General features: G+C 37.0%; 1 protein-coding gene across 4 annotated transcripts; it reads right to left on the bottom strand.

The window, feature by feature from the left end:
* Positions 1 to 1,067: 1,067 nt before the first annotated feature.
* lad1 (ladinin) lies at positions 1,068 to 21,420 on the bottom strand. Of its 4 annotated transcripts, none has more exons than XM_082145194.1 (14): positions 21,252 to 21,420; positions 20,142 to 20,267; positions 19,149 to 19,440; positions 12,167 to 12,246; positions 11,838 to 12,006; positions 10,640 to 10,726; positions 10,284 to 10,327; positions 8,804 to 8,846; positions 8,636 to 8,679; positions 8,473 to 8,539; positions 7,873 to 8,001; positions 7,683 to 7,775; positions 1,851 to 1,946; positions 1,068 to 1,776 (listed from the first exon to the last, which is right to left on the bottom strand). In XM_082145194.1, the coding sequence occupies exons 1-13, from the start codon at positions 21,287 to 21,289 to the stop codon at positions 1,878 to 1,880; spliced, it is 1,281 nt and encodes a 426-aa protein (XP_082001320.1). In that variant the 5' UTR covers positions 21,290 to 21,420; the 3' UTR covers positions 1,068 to 1,776; positions 1,851 to 1,877. The 4 variants fall into 4 exon arrangements, with proteins under 4 accessions (XP_082001320.1, XP_082001322.1, XP_082001319.1 ...); XM_082145196.1 differs by having other exon boundaries at positions 1,068 to 1,740; XM_082145193.1 differs by having other exon boundaries at positions 1,856 to 1,946.
* Positions 21,421 to 22,300: the final 880 nt, after the last annotated feature.

Below are 22,300 nucleotides of genomic sequence, written 5' to 3'. Positions count from 1 at the left end.
GCTCAGCTCCCTCCTACTTTCACTCACTCCTACGAGTCTACATCCCTACCAGAAGCCTACGATCGGGCAACGAGCGACGTCTCGTGGTTCCATCACAGAAAGCCACAAAATTACTTTCCAGAACATTCTCATTCACGGTTCCATGCTGGTGGAATGATCTCCCGACCCTCATCCGGAATGCAGAATCCATGACAACATTCAAAAGACAGCTGAAAACCCATCACTTCCGTGAGCACTTAACCTAAAAAAAGAAAAAAGAAATCTCCTTTTTCCTTTAAATCCTCGCTTATCAGGCTTATGCTTCTCTGACCAATGCCTGAACTTCGTATTTTGAGCACTAATTGCGTTGTCTCTTGCCTCTCCACGATGACTCGCTTAATTTAGTCCTAATTTGTAAGTCAAAAGGACAAAAGCGTCTGCTAAATGACTAATGTAAAATGTAATGTAATGTTATTATTTATAGTATGATATACTATACTGTAACTATTATAATTATTAATAATGTTAATATAGGCCTGCATCATTTGAGCTATATTATTCAACATTTAATTAAACATATTTCTTGTAGCATGTCATTACTGAAAACATGAGACAACAACCACTGATGGAAATTATAATGAGAATAATAATAATAACAATACAATTATTGCTCACACTTTAGATTAAGGTCCAATTCTCATTATTGACTAACTATTAACTATGCCTTTTCCCTCAATAAACTCCTAATTACTTCTTATTAATAAGGTAGTTGTTAACTTTAGGTATTGGTAGGATTACGGGATGTAGAATATGATCATGCAGAATAAGGCATTAATATGTGCTTTATTAGTACTAATAAACAGCTAATATTCTAGTAATATGCATGCTAATAAACAACTACTTCGTAGTGAGAATTGGACCCTAAACTTAAGTGTAACCATTAATAATAATAATAATAATATATAAAAAAATACATTTAAAATTTTCACAAATTCAAATTCTCTCTGGCCTGCATCATTTAAGCATTATTAAGCATCGAATTGCAAATATTTCTATAGATGTTATTACTGAAAACATGAGACGGCATAACCACTGGTATAAAATTTTTATTCATCTACAAGATAACCCTTCCGGGCAGAAGAGATAATTACATGTCAGGTCTTTCAGTTTTTCCCAAAGTAAAAAGAAAAGGAAACGTAGGCTTGGTTGAGTTGGAATGGATTGATGTCAGTTAGCAAAGGGCTTGATAGGACACATGTCTCCATTCAGTCATTAAATTACATTTCCATATTGTGACTTAAATCTGCGGCAAGTTGAAACAACAGCAGCGAGAGCATAACACAGCTTTATTAAACATGAATCATCAAGCACAAATTAGAAAGTTCATTGAAACAAACATTCATGATATTACAGTTGTACCTTAGACTGTTATGAGTTATGGCTGAGATCAGGGGTAAGAGATTATGCCTCTTTCTCCTACTAACTTACTTATCGACAGCGCATATATCAAGTTAGAGGGAGTGGAGTTTGTGATGTTCAATTTCTGTCTATAAAGACACTGTAATACAGTAGTTGCACAATCCATCAGTACACACATTCTCAATGATACAACCAGTTATGTAAGCCTTGAATTTACCCAAATAATGTAAATCAGAAAAAAGTGCTGAGAATTAACCAACGTAAAGAAGCAGAAGGAAAGGAGTTTATAGACAATCCTTGGTACTGACTGTCTGAAAGAGTCGATCGTGCTTCCTTCAAAATCTGCGGAGACACATTATCAGATGAATCTCATGAAACCTGAAATGCAGAAAAAATTACTAGAAATGTTCGAATTTATACTTCTAAATGTTTGTTTAGAGACAAACAATCACCTCACTTTGCCTTTAGCCATGAGAATGTCACTTGTGGTCCTGTTCTTCTCTTTCAAACAGACTTTTCTTAATGGAGATGTTCACATGTCTCAGATCCTGAGCAAGAACAAAAGTGACAAAAATATCAGGATATATTATTAGTGTTGCTGTCTGGCAGACAGATGAGGAAGACGTATATGATTCAATTCAAAAGGTTTATTCTCGAAAGATCCAACAGAAAGGCAAACGGATAGCAACACACACTTAACATAGACAATATCGGACACTGAGCTGAAACAGAACTGAACATATATACAGGTGTTAATGATGGTGACTGATGAGTGCAGTTTAATGTAATTAGTGTCCGTGACAACAGATGAGTGATGAAGACAGGTGATGACCAAACTAACGGGAATGTGACAATTAGTGAGTTATGAGAGAATCCATATTTTAAGCTTATAACTAATTCAGACAAGTCAAGTTTGGCCAGAGTTGAAACATCAATGTAGCAGAACAAGCCATCAACAGCATATACTTAGTCTGCAATCTGATTGGGTGAGTCGCCTCAAAATAAAAATAAATCTGAAAATATATTTTGCATGAGAAATTAAACCTGTTTTAGGACCATTCAATTTTTTTTTATTGCAATGCCAATGTTATTTTCATGACTATTGAGAAAACAGATTTGTAAATAATTGCAATAATTCGTAATGTTCCTAAAAATAGGCTTCTTTTTGTTTATTGTTCCTTTCTTTGTGAAAAATCTAGTTGACTGCAACAAAGACAGTGAAAAAAAAAAAGTTTTATAACTGTTTAAATACTGTTTTAATTGCAGCATGTTCTCCACCTGAACTTGCACTGTTTACAGTAGATCTTTAGGCGAGATGAAAAAGGTTGTTTGAGGACATGTTTGGCCTTGCGTCGTTATAATGTTATGTATAATTATTTCCTAGGTGCAAATCATTCCACATTCATAAGATGCATGACACATATTTGTGTGATGACTAATAAGGTCAACTGAGTCTATGAAATTGGCTCAGTGAAAGTGTAATACTGCCACCAAGCCGAAGACTGGAGAAGAACAGTGTTCAGTGATCTAGTGTAGAAGAGGAACCTTCCGGGAAATCATACATCAAGAAAAGGTTCACAAAAAAAAAAAAAAGTGTATATATATATATATATATATATATATATATATATATATATATATATATATAATTATATTATTATTATTATTTTTTTTTTTTTTTATGATCCTCCTTTTGCCTTCAGAACTGCCTGAATTCTTCATGGCAGAGATTCAACAAGATGCTGGAAACATCCCTCAGAGATTTTGGTCCATGTTGTCATGAAAGCATTAGGCAGTTTCTGCAGATTTGTCGGCTGCTCATCCATGATGTGAATCTCCTGTTCCAGCACATCCCAAAGCTGCTCTATTGGATTGAGATCTGGTGACTGTGGAGGCCATTTGAGTTTAGTAAACTCACTATCATGTTCAAGAAACCCGTATGAGATGATTTGAGCTTTGAATAAAGTTGTATTCTAGCTTCATGCATTCTTTTTTATCAACACTTGCATGTGGGTAAGTTTCATTAAATAAAGCAACATTTGAACAAAAAGCTGAGGAATTCATGTTTTTGTCAAAGACTTTGTCAAAACATAGATGGATTAGATCGAGTGCATCAACACCCCAAAGCTTCACAGTCCTGTAGCTCGTCCTGGGTCGAAGGGTTCAGTAGTTCCTGGGTTCAGTAGTTTTGATTTATATGTTGTTTAATGTTGATGATCGTGTTATTGTATATATGCATCTGCTCTCATATGCTATTGTTTGTTTCTGCATCTTCTTTGCATGTGTTTTGATCAGGAGATTCTGTACTCTTTCAGAAGATGTGTAATAGCGCCCCCTACCGGATAACAGTGAAAACACGGAAACCCGTAAATTCCCATCAATGGCGGTGAAAACGATGTTCAGTTGGTACTGAGCGTGCCAAGAAAATATCCCACACACCATTACACACCAGCAGCAGAAGCCTGAACCGCTGATACAAGGCAGGATGAATCCATGCTTTCATGCCAAACTCTGACCTGACCATCTGAATATCACAGCAGAACTCGAGACTCATCAGACCAGGAAACATTTTTTCCAATCTTCTATTGGTGAGCCTGTGTGAATTGTATCCTCAGTTTGCTGTTCTCATCTGACAGGAGTGTCACCGGTGTGTCTTCTGCTGCTGTAGCTCTTCTGCTTCAAGCTGTGACGTGTTCAGAGATGCTCTTCTGCAGATCGCAGTTGTAACGAGTGTTTATTTGAGTTACTGTTGTCTTTCCATCAGCTGAACCAGTCTGGTCATTCTCCTCTGACCTCTGGCATCAACAAGGCATTTTCACCCACAGAACTGACGCTCACTGGATATTTTCTCTTTTCTGACCATTCTCTGTAAACCCTAGAGATGGTTGTGTGTGAAAATCCCAGTAGATCAACAGTTTCTGGAATACTCAGACCAGCCCGTCTGGCACCAACAACCAGGCCACATTCAAAGTCACTTAAATCACCTTTCTTCCTCATTCTGATGCTCAGTTTGAACTTCAGCGGATCGTCTCGATCATGTCTACACGCCTAAATGCAGTTCAGTTGCTGCTATGTGATTGGCTGATTAGACATATTTGCATTAAAAAGCAGTTGAACCGGTATGACTGTATTTAAAACAGCACAACTGTTTTCAACATTGATAATAATAAAAAATTTCTTGACCATCAGATCATCATATTAGAATGATTTTTGAAGGATCATGTGACTGAAGACTGGAGTAATGATGCTGAAAATTCAACTTTGATCACAGGAATAAATTACATTTTAAAATATATTCAAAAAGAAATATTGTATTTGATATATATATATATATATATATATATAGTGCCCTCCACAATTATTGAACCCCCTGGTAAATATGATCAAAATTGGCTGTAAAAAATAAATCTGCATCGATTATCCTTGTGATCTTTCATTCAAAAAATGTGCAAAATTCTAACCTTTCATTGAAGTAAAAGAATTGAAAGTGGGGGGAAATCACATTATGAAATAAATGTTTTTCTCCAAAACATGTTGGCCACAATTATTGAAACCCCTAGAATTTTTTACGAGTAAAATATCTCTGAAGTATATTCCCATTAATATTTACCTTTTTTAGTACACCAGGGTGACTAGGAACATGAAACTGTCCAGCTATGACTTCGTGTTTCACAGGAGTTTAAATATGAGGAAACACAAAGGCCAAATCCCCTTAATCATCCATCACAATGAGTAAAACCACAGAATATAGTTCTGATGCGTAGCAAAAGATTGTTGAGCATCACAAACTAGAAAGTGGCTGTAAGACAATAGCTAAAGAATTGAAAATCCCCATTTTGACCATCAGGGCAATAATTAAGAAGTTATAACCAACTAAAGATGTTATGAATCTGCCAGGAAAAGGACGTGTGTCTATACTGTCTTAATGCACGGCGAGTATGAAAGTTTGAGTGGCCAAAGACTCTCCAAGGATCACAGATGGAGAATTGCAGAGATTAGTTGAGTCTTAGGGTCAGAAAGCCTAAAAAAAAATTTATCAAACAACCCCTACATCCCCACATGTTGTTTGGGAGGGTTTAAAAAAAAACCTCCTCGCTCATCCAAAAACAAATTCCAGCAAATTTAATTGTCAGACACGACTGGATCTTCAAACAACACAGGGTTCTGTGGTCAGATGAGACTAAAACAGAGCTTTTTGGCAGCAAACACACTAGATGGGTTTGGTGAACACAAGGATAAAAAGTACCCCATGTGTACAATTTAATATACCATTGGATCTTTAATGTTGTGGGCATATTTTTCTGCTGGAGGTCCTGGACTTCTTGTTCAGATACATGGCATTGTGGATTCTATCAAATATCAACAGATAAAAAATCAAAACCTGACGCCTTCTGCTAGAAATCTTATAATGGGCCGTGGTTGGATCTTCCATCAGGACAACGATCCAAAACAAACATCAAAATCAAAACAAAAATTTGTTGTGGAGCACAAAATGAAGCTTCTGCCATGACCGTCTCAGTCCCCTGACCTGATGAGTGGGCTGAACTGAAGAGAAGAAGCACCAACATGGATCTGGGAATCTGAAGGATCTGGAGAGATTCTGTGTGGAGGAATGGTCTCTGATCTCTTGTCAGTTATTCTCCAAACTCATCAGGCATTATAGGAGAAGACTCAGAGCTGTTATCTTGGCAAAAGGAGATTGCAAAAAGTATTTAATAAAAGGGTTTCAATAATTGTGGCCAACGTGTTTTGGAGAAAAACATTTATTTCATAATGTGATTTTCCCCCCACTTTCAATTCTTTTACTTCAATGAAAGGTTAGAATTTTGCACATTTTTTGAATGAAAGATCACAAGGATAATCGATGCAGATTTATTTTTTACAGCCAATTTTGATCATATTTACCAGGGGGTTCAATAATTGTGGAGGGCACTGTATATATATATATATATATATATAATATAGAATTGTAATAATATTTCACAATATTACTGTTTTTACTGTATTTTTGATCCAATAAATGCTGGTTCGATGAGCATAATGCTGGGTACACACCAAAAGATTTTTTACATCTTATAAGATTTTCAAAATGTGACAGACCACAAACATGAGGACAAAAAATCCTAGATTTAAGCGTTTTGCTCCTATAGTGTGTGGTGTGCCATGATGTGACAAAGACAGCACACCACACACAAACAGATTTTCAACCAGAGTCTCGACTATGAACACAGGAAATCTCGCAAAATATCGTGAGACTTCAGAATAAGCATGACGGAAGAAATTGCGATAGTGTTTGGAATGATTTTCACAGAAAATTCACGTGAAAAAACCATTGTTCCTACCATTATATATAACCTTTTATACAGAAATATATTCATTCTTTATTGTCTTTATTTATTCTTTATTGGATTTATTGTCTCTTTAGAAAAAGTTATTTAATCCCTCTAGTCTATAGAACCTCACTGAACCCTTAACACTCAGCTTTTTTTTTTTATTTTTATTTTTTTTTTTTATTGATTTTAAGAATTATACAATTACAGTCAGGGGGGTACAAAGAGTAAAGCCGATAAACAAACATAAAAAGACATATACATAAACAGTGACAAACTTAAAAGTTAAAAAAAAATTGAAAATGTTAACAGATTGAAACGCACTTTGCAGCTTTCTTATTTTTCAAACCCAATATTGTGTTTAGGTATTGTAAAATTTCTGCTCTTAAAATGAAAAACAAAGGCTTGTTTCCTTGAAATTTACACTTATGAATACTAAATCTTAACATTAAGCTTCCTGCAAGTGTGTGTGTGTGTGTGTGTGTGTGTGTGTGTGTGAGAATGACCGTGTCTTCCATCATCTCGCTTTCTGATTGGATATTGTTTCGTTTCACGTGATAATCTCCAGAGCGTGCACGTGTTTGTCCTCGGGGTTCCCCCCACACATCAGGATTTCTGATCGTAAATATTAAACGTGTTTAATATTTACGATTCGCGATCGGAGCGGCTCCGACGTTCTTCCGAGCAGGTTCGGACACTCTTAACACACCTCACACCAAGGGAAAATCTGATAAAATAATCTGTTAAACCATCAAGATAATCGGGACATAGCTAGGATTGTCGGAAGGGGAGAAATCGGCCCAAAATCAGCCCGATTATCTTTTGGTGTGTACCCAGCATAAGAGAGTTAATCTTACCGACCCCAAACTTTTGAATGGTGTATATAAAAAATAGTGATGCTCTTCAGCTTAAACAAAATGTAAGCTCATTTCTCCTCCATAATGCAGCACTTACCGTAGGACTATGAGATGATGACACCGTAAATGATTGCTTCTGAACCCAGCGATTAATTCGATCAGAGATTCCTGAAGAAAAACTGCGCAATTCCTGAAACAAAGTAAATGATTTTAATAAATGACTGAATGATCAGTTAAGATGAGCTTAAATGTGTTAGGTTTTCTTCTGACAGTGAAATGGTCATCACCTGTTTGGAGAGCACATGGCTTTTATCTGATCCCTCCTGTTCTTTCTCAAACAGCTCCCTCTTCCTTGACACCTCGTCCACTAATCCCACAGTCTTAGGAACTATTGGCGATTTGGATATTTCCCATTTCTGAAAGTTGGAAAGAGCAACAAAATCAAAATCCATTCCTTAAGCGTGATTTCTTTGTCTTCATTCATCGATATCTGGCACTGTTCACAAAAAAGGCTGAAACTCTTTCAATAACTGGTCAATGAAATGAGGTGCTTAGCATTTTATTATACATTTGATTCTGTTTTATTTGCTCATTTTCTCCATTTATTTATTGATTGCAACCATATTAGCAACATTTGAGACATGAATAGATACAGTTTAAAAACCCTGTTATAGAAATAAATATTCAAATTAAATAGACAAAATCTATCAAATAAAAAACAATTTTAAGACATTTGATGCGTTTAAAATAGCAACTTAATTTTCAGTTAAGATAAGTTTATCAAAAATATCTAATAGTTCTTGCAACAACAAAAACACATTTGTACAAAGTGTGGAAAAATGGCAACTGTTTTGTAATTTCAGATGAAGCAGTGATGAGATTCAGACCTGTGAGGCTTGAGCCAGTCGTTCCATTTTCTCCTGAATGGTGCGAGATGATAATCTTTGTCGGGAGCTTTTGAAACAGCACAGACAATATTTCATTCATCACACCCTTATTTTACTGCAGCTACAACACAGACTATACATGTAGTAATACAGACGCACTCACTTCCTCTGAAATGGGGTCTGCTGTTCCTCATCTTGGTTGGAGCTCTGTGGGCCAGAAACATCCAGAATAAGCTTGAGTTCATCAATATGGGATTGAGTCTGGACTGAAGATGTGTTTGTGTGACTATATACTGTAGCTTTACAGTAAATGTGTCTTTGATAGCTGTACCTTATTGGACTCAATGCTCTTTGCTGCTATCCGCACACTGGCACTGTGGATCAGATTGAAGGGAAAAAGAAAAGAGGGGAAGTCAGTGCAGATTTGTGTCACAGCTTAATTCAAATACTTATGAACTAATGTTAACATATATCATTTATTTAAAAAAGCTACCGTATTCAGAAAGTAATATTTTCTGAAAGTCATTACTAGGACATTAAATGCAGAATTAAGATGTATTGTATCCGTTTTAGTGCAACTATCACAACTATCTATTTTTTTATATAAGCAGGTAAAGAACTCTAAAGTTCGGATAATTGCATTTAATCATTGTTTTTAATGCATGAATTCAATCACATTTAATCACAGTATGTACATGTATATAATGAGTTAGCATGTTCTTCAAATACAAACAGAGACCTGTGAAGTGGAACGTAACATAACTACAGTACATGCCAACATCTGTACATTTTTATATTTGTTTGGTCAAAGTAAATCTTCATACCGTTAAATTACCTTGCGTATCAACAATAGGAACATGCATGTGTCACTCAAACACCATAAAAGACCATGTTTCCAAACTTTTGACATGCACTGTACATTAATACATTTCCCTTTTGCAATTCAGTGTCAGAAAACATTACATTCAGTTCACACTCAAGAATATTCTTTGGTCATGGTACAAATTTGTATTCTAGTTAGTTGCTTTAAAAAATTAGCTATACCCTTGTGAAAAAGAAGTTAATTTTAGCAAACTTTTAAAAAGTAATTTACTTTAAAAAGAATATATTCATTAAATGCAAATTAAATATAAAGTTTTTGGACACTTAATTATATGGATAACACTTTACGGTTCATTATTTAACATTAGTTAAATGCCTATAGCATTGACTAATCTTAGTTAATATTAAATTAATATGTTATTAAAATCAAAGGTTGTATTTGTTAACATTAATTAATGCACTGTGAACTAACATATACAAACAATGAACAGCTGGAGTTTTATTAACTAACATTAACAAAGAAACTTATGTCATGTATTGAAAAACATTTAACACAATTGTAATGCTGAAGTTGCATTTTAGTACGTTTAAAATATATTAACTTTAAATGTAACATCAAATAACAGACTACAGTTAAAATTAAAATCAAGTACTTTACATGTGCTTTAGTATGTTAGTCAACACATTCTTTAAAGCACGACAAAATAATATTAAAACAATAATTTAAATGTACTTAAAAGTAAAACTTTTAATTTGACATTATTACAAAGTGCACTTTTCAAACGTGCACTTAAGTGACTTAACAGTCAAGTGGCCTTTTATTTCATTAATATTACAATATATTATCTGCAAGTAAATTTTTTCAAATATACGGTTACAATTCGAGATACACTACAAGTGCAAGGGAAATGCATAAAAAAATTAAGTTAAAGCCAAATGCACATTTCAATCAATCTCTGTGTGTGTGTGTGTGTTGATCAGTACAGTACCTTCTCTGTAACGGCATGTTTCCTTCCTCCTTCTTCTTCATCATCTGAAACAGATTATGACAGTGAGGCACAAAGCAGTACTGTCTTATCTGCTCTTTGTTCAGTTAGTCAAATATTTAACAAATGAGTCCTCCCTCACAGCACATGGCATAAATAATGAAAAGCAGGTGTATGAATGTCCTCGCTGTATTTATGAAGTACATGACGTAGCATAAAGTTTATTATTGACACAAGAAAATTTGACAGGCTTGCTATCCTATCCATATGCAATGCAAATGTTGACACTGTGTGAAATATATTTACTCTCATGCTTAATTATTTTCGGATGTATTTATATAGTAAAATGAGAGCTTTACCCTGAAGGACACCGTTCTGGAGCTCTGCCGTGTGAACGCAGGTTTCGCAGCTGGTTCGAAATTGCTCGGTGACCCATTTTCATGTCTCTGTGCATACATGCAAAAACAAAATGAGAATGCATAATGTTTTACACAAATATCATCAATAAATAAATGATAAATCATCTCTAGAATTGGCCTAAATTATTCTGCAGTTAATTCAGCTGAATGTGGTTGTAAACCCTGTAAATAATAAATAGAAGAGAAATGCCAACTCAGTGCCCTTATTGTGTTCTTATTACAGAAATAATACACTTTAAAAAGAATATACTTATGAATGTGATGTTTACAGACACTTAATTACATGTTATAACAATTAAATAAAAATGTATTATATTCAAATTTATATTAAATGCAATTCGAGCACTTTTTCGACCCACTTATGTACTGTACATCTTTATATGTAATTTCATAATTACTTCTATTGTATACTATTGTTCTTCTAAAATATACACTGATGCTATATTTAAATATATTTTTAATTACACATTTGTAATAAAGCTGCAATTTAGTACATTTAAAATATATTTAATTTAAATGTAATATTGAATAACACACTATAATTAAATTATAAATTAATAATTAATTAGTCAACACATCAAAATAATTAAATTTTTAAAGCATGACAAAAATATTAAAACTATGATTTAAAAATGTGCTTTAAAGTAAAACTTTTAATTTGACATTATTACAAAGTGTCATGAAAGTAAATTATCTTTAAATGCATTTAAATTGCCTTTTATGTCATTAATATTATGTTATCTGCAAGTGCAGTTTTTAAAAGTATATAAATTTAAGATAAATGTATAGATTTATAGACATAGCGCACTTCTTTTTCACAAGGATCAGTGTTTTCCTCGTTGATCCCCTTGCTCATTTATCATATCTGTGGAAATCTGCTGCTTCTGTTGGCCACAGGTGCATTACAGCCATTACAGTAAATGTCATATCGTCAGCGTTCCTCAAGAGGGAGCCCTGATATCATTCTACTTCAGATATACCATGGTAATACTATGCTATTCTTTGCAGTTCCATATAAATGCCATTGGTATCATGGTGTGAATATCATTGTCCCATGGTATCATCACAGTATGTTTTGCAGGGAAACGATACTAAACAAAACAGCTGTGCTGTCTGTGGGAGTCTGTGTCTGTCTCACCGCTGTGTCTCCGCTGGATGCGGGGCTCACAGAGCCTGAGTGGGCGGGGCTGTGTGGTGGCTCCGCCCCTGGAGACTGAGGGGGCGGAGACTTGGGGCTCAGAGGAGAAACCAGTCTGCTGGTTGCTGAGGGTGATGAGGGACTCTTATCAAAGGAGATGGAGAGAGAGCTGATCAAAGAGAACAGAATCATCAATTTGAGCAGGGCTTTCATGATGGCAATCAGCACAACTACAAACATTAATGTCATCAGTGACAGAAATGATAAAAGAGTGAGTCCAACCAACATCTCACTCTAATTCAAAAATGTATTAAAAGAAATGTAAGTACCTCACAAACTTTCGGGATGCTTTTGAGGGAGCTTGGGAGTTTTTTGATGCTGCATCTTGGTTCGTGTCTCCATTTTCTCGCTGCAAAAAGACAAAAATGCCATTGAGTATGTAACCGAAAATGATGCGATGGCAGAATTGTGTTAATATTGTGTTGCCACACCACACTAGATAGTGTGCAGGATTACTTTGTGTTGGGAATGTGTCAAGATGAAGAAGAATTTGTTATTGAGTGGTGTTGTTAGGCACACAAACGTTTATTTGCAATTATTGTGGCAGCATCACATCATTTGTCTCATTATATGAGTTTATAACTTAAGTGTGATCTTAAACACATATCTTATAACTTGGCTGTTATAACAGGAAGCTATTTTTGCACTGTTGCCAGTTGTATCATTGTATCAATGTGATCTTATCTTTTGGTTTGCATCCATCAAATTCCATATACAAAAAAAATCAAAAATCTAAATAATAATAATAATAATGAGATTAAGTTACTTTTGTTTGTGCAATTGTGCAGTTTGTTGATTGGATAAAGCAAACATCATTAGATTGTTTGATATATAAATCACTTTTACTGTAAATTTCCAACAAAAATTATTATATTCTGATAAATACACTACCGTTCAAATGTTTTGTGTCAGTAAGATTTTTTTATATTTCTCAAAGAAGCCTTTTATGTTAATCAAGGCTGCATTTATTTGATCAAAAAATACAATAAAAACTGTAATATTGTGAAATAACATTACATTTTAAAATAAATATTTTTGTACTGTAATATAGTCAAAGCTGAATTTTCAGCATCATTACTCCAGTCTTCAGTGTCACATGATCCTTCAGAAATCATTCTAATATGCTGATTTGATGCTCAAGAAACATTTCTTATTAATATCAATGTTGAAAGCAGTTTTGCTGCTTCATGTTTTTGTGGAAACCGTGAAACTTTTGCTCAGGATTCTTTGATGAATAAAAATATCAAAAGAACAGCATTTGAAATAAAAATATTTTCTAACACATTATCAATGTTAATCTATCTGTGTTCTGTGACATAAGCTTTTGGATATACCGCCAACCTTAAATTTAAAATGTGAAGTGAATTGACAACCAATTACTGAGAATATCTCTTAGTTTCACATTCAAGCACATTTGTATTGAGATCACTGAAATCTTTACAACTATTGGTTAAAATTGCTATTTTTGGGTAGATGCTGTTAACATTGCTTTATACTAACATAAGAAGATAAATCAAGCTAGAATTCATAATTCACAGAGAAAGACTGTGGTTTTATTAAAATGAACGTCTTTTAATTAAAACTTCTGTAGCACTTTACTTACATGTACCAAGAAAGTACTGTTAATATAAGGTAACTATGTGGGTTAAGGTTACGTTTAGGGTAGTTTCAGAGTTAGTAACTAGTTATTACCCAGTTATTGTATTTACTACAATAAGTATATAGTATACTGTATAAATGTGAAACAGGACTGTAAACTATAGTGCTACTGAAACTTCAATAGTCCTTGAGCATTACTGTGCATATTATTACATGTTGTTGGCTGAGAACTCATCTTTGTTTTTAAATCTCTCACAGCACACTTCAGAAGTGGGTCAAATGACTTAATGTTCTCTCATGTTTTGGTCATGTAGGTGTGTGTAAGGGAAACTGGGCCTCCCACAGCTCTTTCTGTTAATCCTGTAGATGATTAAGAACACACTCCACAGGTGGTATAACAGGAGACAGCTTCAAAGCAAGCAGATGACCTCTGACCCCTAGCCACATGATGAAACCTGTCAGATGTACACTGTGTGGAAGTGACAACTTACAGACTCTGAGTGGATAGCGGAGACAGGGATTTTATTATTTTATTATTAATCCATTGCAAAACAAATTCATTTGAACTTTTCTGTGAATGACAAACATAATGAGATGTTGATGTCTCGTTGACTTCCATCAGCTTGATACAACATGACTATTTCATTGCCACTGGCCTACTATATATAGAACCTAATGCGTAGTGCTACAATGTCATTTGCAACATTAATATTCCCCTGCTGTGAGAACTGATGCATAACCCTATCAAAAAACAAGATCCCAGTTCAGGTTGCAAGCCTTTGCAAAGAATATGCTATGCCAAAACATTCTAAGCTTTTAGTTGGTTTATTTAAAGAAGTTATTCATAATTGCTGCCTGCTAATGGCAAAGTATTTGTTCTACCAACAAACACCAAACCGTACGAAGCCCAGTGGTAATAGTGATAGATTTAAAATGCTCAATGTCACTGGTCATTGAGTCCATCTACTAAATTCAGAATTTTTGCCTGAATTTTGACAGAATATATCCTTACATCAGACTCTACGTCTGATGTAAGGATATATTCTGTCAAAATTCAGCCAAAAATTCTGTCATCATTACTCATCCCCATGTTGTTCCAAACCTGTTTTTGGTTAATCTTCAAAATACATATCCAGATATTTGCATTTATTTTTTTGTCCATCCATTGAAAGCCCAGATAACCAGGAGTTCATAACGTCTCGGTTACGTATGTAACCCTAGTTCCCTGAAGAGTGACCAAGACGCTGCGTCGAAACACTGTGGGAACGCCTCTGCGTGATTGCGTCATGAAGCACGTATGAAACCAGTCCAATGGCGTGACGGAACGTCATGTGACGCCATCGACCAGGAAACCATAAAGCACACCTGAACCAAACAGCGTCAGCTTGATAAACTGAAGCAAGTCGATCACGGGCATGCCGGGAGTATGGCAGGGTGACGCAGCGTCTCGTTCCCTCCTCAGGGAACTAGGGTTACATACGTAACAGCGAGTGTCTGTCTGTGTGAAATCAATTTGCACATCTAGGCGAAAGCACCTGCGCCCCTGGATTGGTGCATCCATACTCCTAGAGGAGTGGGCCCGTACAGCCAAAGGTAAAGGCTGACTGGCCGACTCATAAGCAAGTGAGATGGCCTCGGCCACCCACTTGCTCATCCTCTGCTTAGATGCTGGGCACCCCTTTGTGGGTACCCCAAAGCAAACAAACAGTGTTCAGACTTTCTCCACAGTTCTGTGGACGTAAGCATCTAAGGCCCTAACCGGGCAGAGTAGATAAAGTTTATCTAGGTCTGACGTCCGGAGGAGGGTAGAAGGCCTGCAGTACTCAAGGTCTTACAGTATTAGTAGGAACCTTAGGAACATAAACTGGTCTTAGGGTGAAGAAAACCCCTTACCATACCAGGAGCAAATTCAATGCACGAGGGAGACACCAAAAGTGTTTTAATGTCTCCAATTCTCTTGAGAGACGAAATAGCGAGGAGAAAGACAGATTTTAGAGAGACATTTTCAGAAACTTCCTCAATGGGCTCGAAATGAAGCTAGGAAGAGGCCTTCTAGTACAACAGCCAAGTCCCATGTCGGCACCCTCGTGCGGACTGCTGGCCTCAGCCTCAAAGTGCCACAAAGGAAACAAGTTATTAGTGGGTCTCTCCCCAAAGATACTCCACTCAAAGGAACGTGGTAAGCATCTAGTGCCGCCACGTACATCTTCAGTGTGAAGGGGGATAACCCTGCGGAGAGGTGCTCCTGCAGGAACTCCAGCACTGCACCCACTGGGCAGTTAACCGGGTCCAGCTGGTGCTCTCCACACCAGGAAGTGAAAGGTCTCCACTTCAAGGCTTACAGTTTCCTTGTGGATGGAGCTCTGGAGTGGAGAATGGTCTCAACAATCTCAGTTGAGAGACCAGAACTTATGAGCTGGGCCCCCTCAGAGGCCAAGCCCACAGTTTCCACTGTTCTGGGCGGGGGTGAAGGATCGTCCCACTCGCCTGAGAGAGTAGGTCCCTCCTGATCGGAATCTCCAGAGGAGAGCTGTCGAGGAGAGACACTAGGTCCACAAACATATTCCGGGTGGCTAGCAGTAGACTGACCCCATCCTGGCGAACCCTTCCCAGAACTCCTGGGAGCAGAACATTCGGGGGAAATCAGGTCTCAGGTCCAAAAAATGCGGTCTCACAATGCGGTCTCAGGTCCACAAAAAACTGCTCTTTGTCTCAGCCTAGATCACGGTTAAAGGCAATAGGTGATCGTGCATTTGCAATAGTGGGGCCTAGGCTATGGAACAGTCTCCCCTTATCTGTGAAAACGTCAAATTCTGTTAATGAGTTTAAATTTAAATCTTATTTTTTTACTTTGGCTTTTTAAACTTTGTAAACTTTGCTGATTTTATTTTGTATTGTTTCCTTTTATTTTTTGTTTGTTTCCTTTCATTGTTTTATCTTATTTGTACAGCACTATGGTTCAACTGCTGATGTGTTTATCTGTGCTTAATAAATAAAAATACAAATACAAATACAAATGCGTACAGATGTGACCTCGGCCATGTGTGCACCATGGCGTCCAACCCCAGAGGGGCTGGATGGCTGAGTGAGAACCACAGTGTGAACAGGTCGGCCTCGGCTCGACCGAAGTTCTCCCAAAGGAGCTCCACCACCTTGGGGTGGAGTCTCCACTCCCCGGGCCTCGGCCCCTGCCTCGACAGGATGTCTGCCCCCTGATTTAAGTACCCTGGGATATATATCGCTCTCAACGAAAGTAGCTTCCCAACAGGAGGATCTGGTGAGCCAGCTTGTATAAGGGGCGCGATTGCAGCCCCCCCTGATGGTTTATATAGGAGACCACCGATGTGTTGTCTGACCGAACAAGCACATGATGGCCCCTCAAGTCTGGGAGGAAGTGTTTCAGAGCCTGGAACACGCCAACATTTCTATACAGTTGATATACCATGAGAGATGATGGTCCTGCCACAGACCTTGGGCTGAAACTGTCAGCCCACATTGACGTGCATGCACCGCCCCCAAACAAACACTTTAACGTAATGTAATGTAGTGAGGGCAGGGAGGGTCACACGATTCAAAAGGGTGTTTGCTTCACGTGAAGTGGCAAGTCTGTTTCGATAACTACAACATTCAGCTCCTCAGAACTGGATAATTGCAGTACCGGTGCCTCATTCGGGGTGGAAGTAACCGCAAAGCGTGTTTCCGACCCAGAGATGAGACACTGGACCTGGGCAGGTGAAGGCAGAGAAAGGGCAAAGCCCATCTCTAACCCCTCTGCCAGATCCATTTGCAAAGCCCATGACTTGAGCCGCCACTTTGCCACAGCAGAAGCGGGACGCGAGGAACGCGAGCTGAGTCGCCCTCCTCAAAGAGCGATCGGCAGGAGCACAGCGTTCTCAACTGTCTCACAACAATGCTCATATTCAGCCCCTTCGAGGGCTGACTGAACGTGCTGCGCTCCCAAACGAACAACACACAATACATGTGTATCCCCGCCCGTGACGTAGATTTGGTAGGGATGAACACACTATTGAAATGTTGTTCGCTCGCCATTATAACGTTTTTTTTAAATATATATTTATGGGAGAAAACTCCTGCCAACCAAATTCTAAGACAGACTAAAATATCAGGGACATAGATTCACATTGAGCGCTTGCTGAAGACAGAAGCTGACGCTGTTTGGTTCAGGTGTGCTTTATAGTTTCCTGGTTGATGACGTCACATGACGTTCCGTCACGCCATTGGATTGGTTTCATACGTGCTTCATGACGCAATCACGCAGAGGCGTTCCCACAGCGTTTCGATGACGCTCGAGTTCCATTGAAAGGGAAAGGCATTGTAAAAATAATTAAATGATTGGTTTAACCCAAGTCTTGTGAAGAGATTTGTAAATATCTTAACTCTTTCCCTGCCATTGAAGGAATTTTCCGTCATTTATGACAACGCTTCCCCGCCATTGACAGAATTTTTCGGCAATCTGTGTTTTCACTGTTATACTGTAGGGGGGCGCTATTGTGCATCTTCTGAAAGAGTACAGAATCTATGGATCCAAAAACAAGTGAAGAAGAAGCAGAAACGGAAACAGAAGCATTGCTAACGCACATGTAAGCTAGCGTGATTAATAAACAGCATTTAAATCAAAACCGCCTTTCTTTACTGAATGAAATGACGACAGAGGATGAGGTTTAAGACTCGATCTATTTCATTTATGTTTTGATCATCATTCTGAATCCATTCCGGAAGTAGTGTTTGACAAAACGTGATTTTCTTAGCTTTTTTTGTTTAATATTTTGCTTTTTTTAATGAAACTTACCCATATTCAAGTGTTGATAAAAAGCTAGAATTTTTTTTTAAAGAAGAGGCTCTGTTCTTTCTTTTGATATTGCATGTTCAGATATTTATACAACAAAATATTCTGGGGGCCATGAAGGTTTTGTGAAAATGATCGAAAATGCTGGTGCTAGCTATTTTTTTAGTTTCTGTGAAGGAGCAGGGTTCTCACAATCATGGGAAAAATTGATATATAAGGTGTGATTGTACTTCAGAAGAGTGAATTCCAAACCTGGAAATGTCATACCAATTTATAAAATCCTAGAACTCCATGGGAACTTAAAAAAAAAAATTATGTTCTGAAATATTTTATCAGGTAGAAATTATAAGAAATATTTTTAGGAATTCAAATTAGTATCCAAACGTCACTTCAGCAGGTGCTCGATCAAAAGAAAACTGTAAAAATAGTATATTAGACTATGATGCGTTGAAATTTATACAAATATCAACAACTTTTTCACGTTGATATAAAGGTTGTTGATGTTTGTTGTTTTCTTTGCCTGACGAAGACTGGATGTGGTTGAAACAATGTGATTTGTTAAACTTCTTTGGAGGCAGAAATAGCAGTGTGCCTGTTCTTTTACATTTCAAAAAAATATTCGTAAATCCATAAACAGTAAATCATGATCAACTGGAAAAGTCATGTCAATTCATTGGTTTAAAAGACTGGGAACCTTGAAGAACATCCAGCTCTTAAAACATCTGGAATTCTGAAATTTAATTCACAGAAATTAGGAGTGTCTGGCTTTCGAATTTTGTTGTGGACAATTGTGGTTGAACTTAGAATCAAAAAGGTTGAGAATCACTTCTTTAGTGTTTTCTTACCTTGTCCTGTGTCTCTGTGTCTCTGGAGTTGGTGGGAGGTTCTGGTGACATAAAGCTCTCCACGAGATGCTGGATGTTCTTCTGGAGTTCCTCGTCCTCATATTCCCCCAGCAGCTCCACATGGGGCTCCGCGTCCAGGCTGCCCCCCTCCTCTTCCTCCTTATTCTTCCTCAGCGTTTCAACGTGCCTCATCCTCCGGCGTTCATCACGGACTCGCAACATCTCAACAAAGTCCATCTGCAGCTGGTCCACACCGCCACCGGAGTCGCCATCATCAGCAGGCCCACTAACACTGGAAACATTACGTAAGTGTGTGTTTATATAATGTCATTTTGGCTTTTACACATTTATTACCATGCATTCGTACTGGGTTTAAGATTAAGAGGTTAAGACATTCAATACAATTAAGCGCACTTCTTTTTCACAAGGGGATGCAGACTTGTCTAAAAACAGCATTATTAAATTTACATGATCGTTTTTTTTCCATACAAGCCTTCTTGTTCCACTCCATGGGGGGCAGAATTTGTCTTTGTACTTTGATAGATTCATCACTCTTTTAAGCCACTGGGAGAGATTCTGGTACATGAGAATATACTTGTAAACGTGTTTCTCAGACAATACTTTTATTTTGGGCAAACTGCTTTTCTACATAAACATGGACAGTGTTCATGTATGGTATTATGAGACCAAATTACAACATTACATGTAGATCATATTCATGTTCACATTTATGATACCATAAACCTTTATCTATAGTTTTCTGAAGCGCTCATCCCTGTGTTCTGTAAGGTCAATTGCTTCATGCAAATATTGAACATAAAATTTGCATTTAGTTTGATATACTGTATATCAGAGTCTTATCAGTTTAAAGCTGATTACAGTTCTTAGGCAAGTTGAAGTGGACACACAGTAGAACACATAAATGCACTGTAAATGAAAGTTGCCTAAAGTTGTGTTTTCGGTGTAATTTCTGTCCTTTTATTGTCCTCGCACCTACTGGTTTGTGGTTCAGTCTCGTCAGTGGGACTTTCATCCGTGTCTGTTGTAGACTCCCTGGTCTTCCTCCTCTTCTCTCTCTCCACCTCTTCGTCATCCTCCACAGTCCACTGTCGAGCCAGCCTGAAGATCAAACACAGCACACATTTAACAGGCATTAATATTAAACATAGAATTATTATATTCTAGCACTAACCATTCAGACTTTCCCTACATATCTAAACATACATGATTCCACTTTTCTGTGACTATTGATGCTGATGACAGACAGACAGACAGACAGATGATAGATAGATAGATAGATAGATTGATAGATTGATAGATTGATTTTTTATAATTTAAAAAAATCAAACTTTTCATCTGACTTATTTCAAACTCAGGCAAACTGAATGAATTGGAAATGACGTTCTGAGCTACTGACGACTGAAATCCATCCGGCAGTCTTTTTGAAAATATGAGAAGATGCATTACGATCAAAGGTCATGATGATATATCCCAGAGGTGGACTATTGTATTTCAGTTTGAAAACAGTGTTTCATTGTGCAATAACAGGTTTTTCAAGCTCTGATTTGGTTCAAAGATACTAACTACCTTTAGTCTGAAAGCATGACATTACTCTGGATATGAATGCATTAGCTGTCAAAACAAACACAACCTGCATCATCACAAACTAGTGGACAAACTAGTCCAGACTCCATGTCCAGTCCTGACTTACTTTCAGTTTTTATTTTAGTCATAAAGTTGTCATTCAACATGCACATGACTTGCTACATATCAAGATGACTGTAAATGTATATTACATTGGAAGTGCTGCCGTGGGTGCTACAGTAGCCAACTATATTTCTGGGAAAGGAAACTCGGCGTGTTTATTCTTTTACAAGTTACTATTCTTACGTTTCGGTGGGGTTTTCATTATTATTATTTTTCAAAAAAATGAAGAAGAAAAAAAGTAAATAATTGCCTTACAGTGATAGTTATGATAGTTGTAAGTTAAACATCCATGGACACCTGCTTCTGCAACCTGTACAGACACATTTTTTGGAAACCGCAAAACCACTAACCGGACCAAACTAAATTAACGCTTAATATATATTTAAATCTACTTACGTTGACAAAGCAGACCAGTTTTTCCTGCTAATGGACATTATTTTTGTTTGTCGGTAGGAGAGAGGTGTGTGAAGTCCTGCGCTCTTCTGTCTGACTGTGTGTGTGTGTGTGTGTGTGTCACCTTTACCCCGCACCTTCACGAGAGCCGCGTCACATGACCACCTTCATCACCTCCCGCCAAGCCTTCACATCATACATGCTCACTTCACTGTTAATACATTATTATTGAAACACTTCCGTATTTTTATCAGCTCGGGTATCATGTTGATGTCAGTGAGCGGCTGTATGGGTGTGTGGACGACGCAGGAACACCTACACGATATCACGACGCAAGAACGCTCCCTTTTATCATAAATCGCTGGTCAGCAAGCGTAAAAAAACCCCAATATAGTTACTTAAGAAATAAACCTCAAAATATTGTTTTAGTGAAATGTCAAAAAGCTCAAATAAATTGACAAAAATATATCAGAAAAAAATTATATTATAATAATTATAATATTATAATGTTATATAATTATATTATAACATTTTTCCGTGCACAAGATCATCATTATTATTATGAAATTGCATTTAAAATAATAATTATTGTTAATTATAATTTTAATAATAGCCTGATAAAATAATATAATAAAAAATATCATTATTATTAATACTAATAATCATAATAATGAGGCCGGGGCAACCTGTCACTCACATGGGATCGAACAATAGCAAACCACAACCATCCAATCAATTCCCCACGGACAAAATCAAGCTCCGCCCTGACTTTACCTTATATTTTTTTGTCATATGGAATTATAAAAAGGCTGTCATTGTAAGTGAGATCCACCAAACGTCTACTTTTTGCATGCTTGTAATGGGAACACTTTATTTTATGCTGGGTTGACTCAGTATTGAAGCAATCTAGTTTTGTTGCATTGCATCTGGTAGCAGTGTATGTGGTGACATGTTCTCAAAAGGATATAAGCCTACATTCTGAAACGTCTTACATGATTCAAAGCACTGAGGAATACAGCATTTTAAGTGAAGTCAAGCGTTTAAGACATTTT

This window comes from Leuciscus leuciscus (genome assembly GCF_965113295.1).
Source record: "Leuciscus leuciscus genome assembly, chromosome: 18".
Lineage (NCBI taxonomy): Eukaryota > Metazoa > Chordata > Actinopteri > Cypriniformes > Leuciscidae > Leuciscus > Leuciscus leuciscus.
The sequence above is the reverse complement of the archived record's forward strand: the minus strand, read 5'-3'. Positions and strand labels throughout refer to the sequence as shown.

Bases quoted from the DNA above. Each gene is read 5' to 3' on its own strand.
- lad1 (XM_082145194.1), bottom strand. From the start codon at position 21,289: ATGTCCATTAGCAGGAAAAACTGGTCTGCTTTGTCAAC. The intron at 19,441-20,141 runs GTGCGAGGACAA...TAATGTTTCCAG, and splicing joins ACTGAACCACAAACCAGTAG to TGTTAGTGGGCCTGCTGATG. The intron at 12,247-19,148 runs GTAAGAAAACAC...GTCTTTTTGCAG, and splicing joins ACACAGAGACACAGGACAAG to CGAGAAAATGGAGACACGAA.